The sequence below is a fragment of the Sinocyclocheilus grahami genome, unplaced genomic scaffold (genome assembly GCF_001515645.1).
Source record: "Sinocyclocheilus grahami isolate Dianchi unplaced genomic scaffold, SAMN03320097.WGS_v1.1 scaffold404.1, whole genome shotgun sequence".
Taxonomy (NCBI): Eukaryota; Metazoa; Chordata; class Actinopteri; order Cypriniformes; family Cyprinidae; genus Sinocyclocheilus; species Sinocyclocheilus grahami.
In genome coordinates, this window is record NW_015505583.1 from 257,614 (window position 1) to 268,656 (window position 11,043).

The window sequence follows — 11,043 nt, forward strand, 5'->3', positions numbered from 1 at the left end:
TAGCTTCATAACATTACAGTTGAACCACTGATGTCACATGGACTATTTTAACGATGTCCTTATTACCTTTCTGGGCCTTGAACTTGCCAGTTGCATGCTGTCTATGGAGGGTCAGAAAGCTCTCGGATTTCATCAAAAATATCTTAATTTGTGTTCTGAAGATGAACGAAGGTCTTACAGGTTTGGAACGACAAGAGGGCAAGTAATTAATGACAGAATTTTCATTTTTCGGTCCCTTTAAAATGGCTTGAATCTAACTCTACACCCTTACCTCATTTAGTATATGTGAAATGCACAACAATGTAACTCTTTGCTTAACCACAATGGTACGATTCATCATTGTAGAAACTAACTAGCTAGTCACGACAGTTTCCCGAACATGGTCGCATGTCCACACTGTAAAAAAATTAATCCGTAAAATTTACGGTAAAAAAACGGCAGCTGTGGTTGCCGGAAGTTACGGTTTTAACTTAAATTTAGTTAAATACCGTAATTTTATTAACTGATATAATGTTAATATACCAACCTATTGAAGTACTGAAATCTGTTTTGTACCTTTGTAATACACTGATAACCACCAAATGCAGGTGGTGATGAGAAAGTCACATGATGAACCAAAGCCCATCACAAGCAGCTTTTAGATAATAACATATATAGAAGGTGCACAGTGTCATTCACACAAACACTAAACACCATCACGGTAACACACATGAAACTGAAATAATGCAATAAACATTCATTTAACAACATTAGGTGTAACACACAACCCTAATATACAAAACTGATAAGAAAAAACTAAGAAGAAACATAGTTATTTCAACAAAACAACATCAAATTTGAAATGTAACGCAGGGTATTCTGGGAATGTCAATTTACGGTTATTCACTGTAAATTATACGGTCTTTTTCACTTCATAAAAAACAGTACTGTAAAATGACATGTAGTGTCCAATACAGTTTTTCACCGTATACAGTAGGGGAATTTAACGTTAACCATTTAACAGGTTATTAATGTAGCATTTTTACAGTCTTTTACCGTTAAATTCACAGTCCTTGCATCGTTTGAACCACATTAGTTCAACAATATAGGACGGTTGTCAACGACGTCACACAAAGGTGGTAGAGTAATAACTTCTGCTAATTCATCATTTCGAGATCTCTGAGATGCTGCTGTGAATAGCATGGCATCTGATGACTACTTGGCTATTTTTTTGTTCCTTGTTGTTTGGTTTTATTTGGTGTATACTTCTTTACGGATTCCCTCTTACAGTACGTCATACTCCGGGGTTCTCCTATGTACTTATGCACTTGCGCACTCTTGAAAAACGGCTTATTGAGAGCACACTAAAATATATAGATTGAAATCCACATACATTTAAATGAAATTTAAGATATTGATTGCAGTGCATGTTAGCTTGCTTATTGTGCCCAAGAGCACAATTTAAAGTTACTAAAAAGAAACTCTGCTTCTGACCACATTTGAGAGCTGTAGTTCAAACCACGCAATATTGTGAAGCATGGTTTGTCATTAAGCATATTAAAAACACCAGACAGACATGTAAACAACATTAAAACTTGACTAACTTGTTCAGGTGTGTTTGATCTTAGAGTTAGTTAGAGCTAAATTCAACAGAACAGCAGACATTGAGGGCCAGAGTTGGGAAACCCTGATATATAGGAGCTTTTTGCAATTTCTAACTCTTTGCCAAGAGTTCACTTCTACTCTTGACATTTAGTAATGCTGCACTTCTTTTCAGCACCTTTATGACCAATTTATGTGTTTTTTCTTAATTGTAAGTCACTTCTTTATAAGCTGTGCAAATGAAGTGTATCTATTCATGTATATTTCATATATGTGCATGTAAGGCTTTAGTTCCAGATTTTTCAGTGATGAAGTAGTTGGGGAGTGTGCAGCTGGGATTCAATTCAAGACTTCTCAGAGATGCCCAAGAGCACAATTTAAAGTTACTAAAAAGAAACTCTGCTTCTGACCGCATTTGAGAGCTGTAGTTCAAACCACGCAATATTGTGAAGCATGGTTTGTCATTAAGCATATTAAAAACACCAGACAGACATGCAAACAACATTAAAACTTGACTAACTTGTTCAGGTGTGTTTGATCTTAGAGTTAGTTAGAGCTAAATTCTACAGAACAGCAGACCTTGAGGGCCAGAGTTGGGAAACCCTGATATATAGGGGCTTTTTGCAATTTCTAACTCTTTGCCAAGAGTTCACTTCTACTCTTGACATTTAGTAATGCTGCACTTCTTTTCAGCACCTTTATGACCAATTTATGTGTTTTTTCTTAATTGTAAGTCACTTCTTTATAAGCTGTGCAAATGAAGTGTCTCTATTCATGTATATTTCATATATGTGCATGTAAGGCTTTCGTTCCAGATTTTTCAGTGATGAAGTAGTTGGGGAGTGTGCAGCTGGGATTCAATTCAAGACTTCTCAGAGCTGCAGTATAAGACCCATCCCATGTGCTACACCTTCAGGGAGTCCCAATGGTCCCTCTCTGCTCACAACCAACCATCCACTGCAAAAAATAAAATAAAATAAAAAAAAAGCTGTGAGGACAATAGAAAGTCCTTGAAAGAAGAAATTTGGAGTCCCATTGCAGTCTTTAATCTCTCCTCTCACTCACCCCTCAGTGGGACCATGATTAGACCTGTCAGAGCTGCAAAAATGCATGCAGTTAGCCAGTGTGTATGCCAGCAAAAAGCGAAGAAATAAATGAGACATGAGTGTTATAATGAAAAGGTCTGAACAACAAACCAAACTTCTGACAGTCACTTGTGGTTTGATTATGTAACGCTCAAGCAGGAGGTATGTGCAGCTGGAGTGCGAGTCTCTGCACTAGCTTCAATTAAAGAGAGACAGAACGGCAAGTTTAAAACCAAGAACGCACTGCTGGCCAAGATACAGATGGCAGAAAATGTGCGATGTCAGAATATTGCAACAAACTGTGAGGAACAGACAAAAAAGCATGGAGTCATCAAGTTAAATGAGATTTGCTAAATGCTACATTAAATGAGATAAAGTGTGTTTTTAGGACAAATTTAAAACAGCAATGCAATGATTGTATTCAAATGATTTTCAAACACTAATATTGGTCAAAAGATTTTGGAAAGCTTGCCATATTTTGTCATTGTGACTGTTGCAATTAATGTGGCGATTTTCTCAAAGGTGGCATATCCTCATTACCCAACACTGCAGAAGAGGCCTCAAAAATAATAAGAATAGGAAGTGATGTTTTTTTTGCTGGATCCAGATCTTTCTGCACCTTTTTCACTAGTGTGAGGTAATATGATATCTCTCCTAATTAGAGAGAATCATGCAAGAATCGTGACTCTCAACACAGATGGACAGGAGGGCTTCAACATACAAACCACAACTGAAGAATGACCTAATAGCTACAGCTTAAACAAGCCAGAGGTTCTCAACTCTGGCCCTCGAGGTCCACTTTCCTGCAGAGTTTAGCTCCAACCTTGATCAAACTGATCAAACCACTGTGGAGAAAGTAGGTCGAACAGGATTTAAAAGTCATCAACACAACTGATTCTAATCATTTATAAAAGAAGATGCTGCATTACTTGACAAGATGCTACAGCTACAGCCAACCCTGCTACTGAGAGCAACTATCCTGCAGAGTCCAGCTTCGACCCTAAGCAAACACACACCTGAACCAGTCAACAAGGTGTTCAGGATTTTTTGAAAATTACAGGCAGGTGTGTTGGAGCAGGGTTGGAACTAAAATCTGCAGGAAGGTAGCTCTCCAGGAACAGAGTTGGCTTCCCTGTGCTACAGAATGTACTGACAGATTTGTACGTCACAAGATGTGTCAGATTCACCATTTGGGAGAGAATCCAAAGAGGCCAAAATGACTGCAGTGGTGCTAGAGCTGGAGCCGTTGCTTGGCCGGGGCTAGCACCTACTCAGAACTGGCTAATGTCTCCACTGACTTGGTCTGTTGTGAAAGCTCTGCCCACCTATATCACGGGTTCTCTTGTTCGATACCAACAAGGTTTTGGGGTTGGTTTGGTACCAGGATTTGAGCACTGGTCCAGGGTTTTTGGTTTGGAATAGCACAACCTGGTACAAGATTGAGCAAAAGCTTCAGCACCAACCCCAATGGAAACTAGTAGATGATGTCCCAGAAAATCACTACTGTGACAACCCAACATAAGGGGCTTTCGCACCATGTAGTTCTAAGAATTCAATTCTAGGAACTAGCCAGCATGGGGGTTCCAAGAGAACCAATTTCCCCCTCGGGCCAATTTCCTAGTTGAGTTCTAGCAGGAACTCTGAAGCAGATGTATTTATTCGTCTTTATTCGCGACATTTGAATGGAGGACACCACGATCAGAGCTGTGTTAATTGTGTCTCATGGGTTTCATGATAACGGCAATGGAATGTAAACGCATAATTTATGCAACTGAAAGAGCACAAAAATCTGACTTAATCTCCTATGACAACTTGCAGGGTTACATATCATTGAGCTTGGGAAAAGAACACAACGGTTTAGACAACAGGTAGACAAATACCACTATAGCTGTTTTACATGTTTGTGGGATAACTATTTTTTCACAGCTTTTTAAAAATGCTGGGTAGCCGGTGTTTCGTATGTGTTTGGCCAATTAGCGTACACTTACATCACTGGTAGTTTCTATAGAAATGTTTTAGACCCTGCTCTGAAGTAGGAGCTAAATTAGTTACCCCAAACTGAGTTCCTAGAACTAAATACGTTCCTAGGTCCTGCGGTGCCAACATACCAAAGAGCGAGAACTTCTGCCAATAATTCTAGGGACTATGAAAGCCCCTATAGCTCCTTTTTTTATTGCTTAAAATAGACTTAAAACCTTAAACACTTGTCCAGGGCTTAAGAGAATGTCTTTAGGGTGCTTTCACACCTGTAGATCGATTGCTTTGTTCCGAAACAGGGATTCAAATTATTACAATGTTGCTTTTTATTCTTGGTGGGGTTCGCTTTCACACAGCAAAGTTTCTAAATGTACCAAATTTGTTAATACAAGTCACGCGCGAGTAAACTGTTCTCTCATTGGTCAAAGTTCCACGGTTTATTTTCCGGGATTCCACTTAGATTGCTGTCATGGCTGTCAACCATCAGGATGGAACGACAACAGCTTCGCGGGCTTATTGTTGTTGTTGTTTTTTTTGTAGCTGTCGTTATATTAATTCATGATTTTGAGCAGGAGTCCAGGATTCATCTGGAAACATTTTTAAAATGCCCCTACTACGAAGAAGAGCAACAAGACGGCATTATAAAATGAAAAAGTGTGCTTTGATTGTGAATGGTGAAGACATGCTCACCCTCAGACATTCACAGGCTCATCTTGAGTTATTAGCAAAACAACAAAGCTAATGCTGTTAACGGAATTTACGTAATTACCCATCATACATTGTGATATAGCCTGGTTCGTTGGTCCGTTGGATCGGATTGCTTTCTCACTACAACCGAACCGCTCCAGAGTTCGTTTTCAATCGAGCCGAGACTACCTCGTTCAGGCGATCTCGGACCGATTGTTTTGGCGTGGATCCGAGCGCGATTGCCGTGTTCACATATGCCCAAATGAACCGAGCTAAGGGGGAAATGCACCAGGTTCCGAAACAACGGGCCAGGTGTGAAAGCACCCTTACAGAGTATAGGATTTGGGCAAGTTTGGTACCAGAATTGAACTGGCCTAGATTGAGGAAGAGAAAACAGCCTTTGACTGTTGTTTACTACCTCTCAGTAATTACTCAATCCTGAATATTCTGTTCTGAATTTCCAGAAAAGACAAGCCACCTGTTCTTGGTGCACTCACTAAAGTAGATCAAACAAGCGAGCACTCTGGGCTCATGGTGACAGCTCAGCTGTAGGTTTGGAGCCAGATTAAGCAACAGATGCACATGAGGAGAGCCGAAAATCAAAGTCTTGAACCATATCCATACCCATTAACCAGCTTGATGAATCCCACACCATTTCCAGGATTCGTTTGAGGATGCAGCCCAGCTATGGGGAGCATGAAATGAGGGACATCAGCTACGAGCAGCACTGATGGGAAATCTCAGACAAGGTTGGTCTGAGAGGTCTTATCAATGTCTTCCCTGCGGCAGACAGCGCTGTGTAACCAAGCCAGGAATTCCCCCTGCTGTATCGTCATTTCACAGCCGTGTGTTCTGCTTCATTTGAATTTTACCATGTTCATACCTGCTAACCTGACCGACACTGCAAGCAGGGCCAATCATTTAGACAACCGATGATGCTCTTCAATCTGTAATCATATTCATCCAATTTAATCACACTGGACATATATATATATATATACATATATATATATATATATATATATAACACAGATTCATAGTTTGCAGAGTAATTACTATTTTTGCAAACATCATTCACTGACTACAAACTAAGAGCACAAGAACACACAGCATTTATATAATAAAACTGTGTTTTCATAACTATCAGTCATTTGACTGCAAAGGGAAAGCTGCTCCTTGGCATTAACCACTGACTGCTCCACCACAGAATGTGAGCAACGCATCCATCATGATCTCTGGGTTCGCGCAGAGGCTCAGTCAGAATAATATTGAGTCAGATTATGAGGAGAATTAAAGGTTAGTCATTTCGTTAAATGGCAGCAAATCATTTGGATTTGGGTTTAAGCATATGTATTTAATTCAAGCTAACATTACTATTTCAGGTCCAACGGAAAGCTGAACTTTGTTAGAAGGAATTCTAAAATAATCACACTGGTAGCAGTTTGCTTTGTAACATACTACCTAACTTTGTAACAAGTATGAAAGTACCAGTTCTAAAAAAAAAGAAGAAAAAAAAAGAATGCACAGGACAAAAAAGAAATGCATGATAGCAATACTTGGCTGGTACTGTGGGTTATACCCTCAGTAGAAGCAATGTCTTAAATCCCAAAATCTTGTTTTACACTGACATCTGCTGTTGAGTCTATAATATTTCTATTATGAGCATGCATACCTGAATGTATACAGCAATTACATTTGCCATGAAATCAGGGTATTGCTATGAATTTGCCAGAATGGTTAAGCACTTTTTATGCATCTGCTAAAATGTACCATTTCGTTGTTTCTGGGTGGCTTTTTATTATTGTCCACCAGATGACATTTCTGGATTAAGTCTGATCCATTAAAAAACGGCCCTCAAAAAGCCACAGCATTTGTGGTTTCATTCATGTCTAAAGCCAAAACAGTTACACTAGTTGCCTGGCAAAGTTTGGCTATTTTTAATGGTAAGCCTAGAGGGTAATAAACTTTAATTAGCACACACAACCAAAGCCAATCAACAGACTGCAGAGAACACTGGGTTAATATAGTGTACACAGTGTACTTTCTGAAATATATAGCATATCCTGACTGCTCACATTCTCAGTGCTTATTTCACCACTGCTAAATGTGGCTTCAACATTTCTAAGAGAGAATCAGAAAGGCAGGTTTGATTAAGACACATTTCTTTACTCACATACTCATAGAAGTCATATAAATCAATTTTTAAAAAAGAAAAGGGACAATCCTTTTTTGCATGTTCTAAAAGTATGGGTGCAAATCTTTTTACATAATTTTTATGTACTGTGCAGACTTTTAATGTTGTAATATACAATTCAATTTCAGCCATAATATTGATTATGAGTTCTTATACAACACATTTACAGCTATATGACCACCATATAATAGACCTGTATAATAAACCTATCAGTTAACACCGGTAACAGTATTGAAACTGAAGTTGAGAAATGTTTGAGCTTTAAGTATCATTGCTGCTTCATATTTGCAGTTCTACTAGTCTACTGGTTTACGGTATTAATAACATGGTGTCTAATGTACGATTAATTTTGCAGCTCCTCTAAGCAGTTTGTTGTTAACCTTTGGAGTGACTTGACAAATCTGAAAGAGTTGAAATGTACAATGTACAAAACATCTAAAGCCAAAATTATATTACAGTAAGATTCAGTCAAAACTTCAGTCATCAAAATGTCATTTTTACACCTTATCCGCAATCCAATGAAATTCTCAAAATGAAATAACCTGGATTTATTAAGAAATGTAAAGTAGTGTTAGTGCTAGAAATATATCACAAGAATCAATTATATCACTTTTTCCCACCCCATCCGAGAGCTCATCCTCCTTCATTAAGAACTAAGGGTCCGGAGGGGAGAGTCTAGGGAATGTTACATTCGCTTAAGCCACTTCATACTGTATCTAACCCTGCAAAACTACAGAGATGGACCTACAGGTGCTGCTGAGAGCCTCCCTTCCCATGTGGATGGCACTGGGTTTGCGAGCGAGAAAATAAATTAAATAAAGAAATGAGAGAAAAAGGGGAAGGGTAGAGGAAGGATCTTCACTTTGTCGACGCCCAGATGATAAGGGCGATAACACCGACCAATAAGGCAAGGACCACTGCCAGGATGCACATCTTCTTACGAGACTTTTGCTACAGTGAAAGACAAAAAATAGTCTCATTATCTTTAAATATGTATGTATGCTACATGCATGGCTTTGGATTCTACCATCTCGCCACATTTTTGATACACATCTAAAATGCCATAGCTGTGTTTGGGTGTACTGCTGAAGCTCTTGCTGTACCTGATAGTGAGATGCTCTCTGGAGTTGCTCAGCTCCTCTCTCCACATGCACTTCTGCACTCTCCACATTAGCCTCTATGCTATCTGTAATCACACAGTTATTTGATTACAGGGTGTTTAGACGATATGACAACTTTATGTTAAACATACTCAGTTTACACTATTAACAGATATACCGTGGTGTGAAAAAGTGTTGGCCCCCTTCCTGATTTCTTATTTTTTTGCATGTTTGCCACACTTTAATGTTTCAGATCATCTAACTAATTTAAATATTACACAAAGATAATGCAAGTAAATACAAAATGCAGTTTTTAAATGATGATTTCATTTATTAAGGGAAAAAAGCTGTCCAAACCTACATAGCCCTACGTGAAAAATTAATTGCCCCTCCTGTTAAATAATGAAAGAACTGCAATTAAGCACATTTTAGAAAGCTGAGTTAAATTTCACTAGCCACACCCAGACCTGATTACTGCCAGACCTGTTGAATCAAGAAATCACTTAAATAGAACCTGTCTGACAAAGTGAAGCATGCTTAAAGAGCAACACATCATGCCGCAATCTAAAGAAATTCAAGAACAGATGAGAATCAAAACAGTTGACATGTATCAGTTGTTAAATAATGAAAGAACTGCAATTAAGCACATTTTAGAAAGCGGAGTTAAATTTCACTAGCCACACCAAGACCTGATTACTGCCAGACCTGTTGAATCAAGAAATCACTTAAATAGAACCTGTCTGACAAAGTGAAGCATGCTTAAAGAGCAACACATCATGCCGCAATCTAAAGAAATTCAAGAACAGATGAGAATCAAAACAGTTGACATGTATCAGTCTGGAAAGATTCAGATGCTTTGACAGTAAACTCAGATGTGTCATATAGCCATTTAAACCTGTAATGCCTAAAATATGAAAGAGTCAGAATTAAATGAAACGGTTTATTGCTCCATTTAAACAAAAATATAAAAATAAAAGTGTGCATGCGTTTATGGTTGAGAATATGGAGCTCATACTTACGGTGGAAAAAAAAACGTCAAAGTTTTACAGAGGCCCAAACTCAGCAAAAATATGCACATTTTAACACGTGTTTTTTTTCTAAAAATGATGGATGGATAATTAAGTAAACCTAAGAAAGTAAACCTGAAAGTTGAGGAACAACAGTTTTCTAAAGAAAAGTTTTGATCATGTTGACAATTTAGAGGCCTTATAAATCTGCATATCAAATATGACAGTGTAAGTTTAATACTACGTTATATGGTTAACCTGTTGAATGCACACTAAATTTTAAACACTGCTAATAACCTAAAAATTCTGCCACCATTTCACAATCACCACCACATCGTTCCAAATCCATATGATTTTAATTGTAATTAAAACATTAAGTATATTCTTTAAAAAAATGCCTTTTGTGCTCCATATAAGAAAGTAATACAGGTTGTGTGAATAATGCATGAAAAAAATGACAGAATTTTCATTTTTGGCTGAATTATCCCCATTTAAATAACAGAGGTGTGGTGAAGTATAGGTCAGGGATCTCCAATGCTGCTCCTGGAGAGTTACCTTCCTACTGACTTTGGTTTCAAACCTGCTCCAACACACCTGCCTGTCATTATCAAGTAACTCTGAACACCTTGATTAACTGTGTTTGATTGGGGCTGTGTTTGATTGGGGTTGGAGCTGAAATCTGCAGGAGCAGGGCTGGAGACCGCTGGTATAGATTAGAGACAGATTGTACTCACCGATCATTTCACCCTGATCATGGATCATCACTGCAAGATCCTTGAAAATCTGATTCACATCCAAAATGTCCGACTGGAATCACAGCAGGGGTGCAAAATTACAGACAACAGCACAGAAGTGTAATTTATGAATAGAGAAACGCACTGTATTTTAACAGCAGGGGTAAACAGGGTCAATGTAGTGTATAATGACAGCTACTGAAGATCCTCCTAACGGCCAACCTTAAGAGGGTATTTTGCATATATACATTACAGGTCAAAAGTTTGGAATAATTTTTAAAATTAGAAATTTTCTGATTTGGTGCTTAAGAAAGATTTTTTATTATTAAAGCTGAAACGAGTTTTTGCTTCTTAATATTTTTGTTGAAACCATGAAACATTCAAAGGTTTGGAAATCCTTAAAATATGTCATAGTTTCCATAGCAATATTAAGCAACAAAAACATGTGTTTTCAACATTAATAATAAAAAAAACATCATTAATAATAACTGACAATAACTGAGTGGCAAATCAGTATATTAGAATGCTTTCTGAAGGATCATGTGACACTGAAGACTGGAGTAATGATGCTGAAAATACAGCTTTGCATTAATTTGCAGTAATGAATTAAATGTAAAAAAAAATATATATATATATATATATACACACACACACACACACACACACATACAGTGGGTA

The 11,043-nt window shown here is 37.9% G+C and overlaps 1 protein-coding gene across 1 annotated transcript in view; it reads right to left on the reverse strand.

Annotated features, from left to right (window-relative positions):
- Nucleotides 1-6,663: 6,663 nt before the first annotated feature.
- Nucleotides 6,664-11,043, reverse strand: part of LOC107550639 (syntaxin-12-like) — a gene marked incomplete at its 5' end in the record, with an annotated part of 6,730 nt that continues 2,350 nt past the window's right edge. Inside the window, 3 exons of the mRNA XM_016231974.1 lie at nt 6,664-8,475; nt 8,628-8,710; nt 10,366-10,438. Of these exons, the coding sequence (XP_016087460.1) occupies nt 8,383-8,475; nt 8,628-8,710; nt 10,366-10,438 (249 nt within the window). The remainder of the gene's footprint in view (nt 8,476-8,627; nt 8,711-10,365; nt 10,439-11,043) is intronic.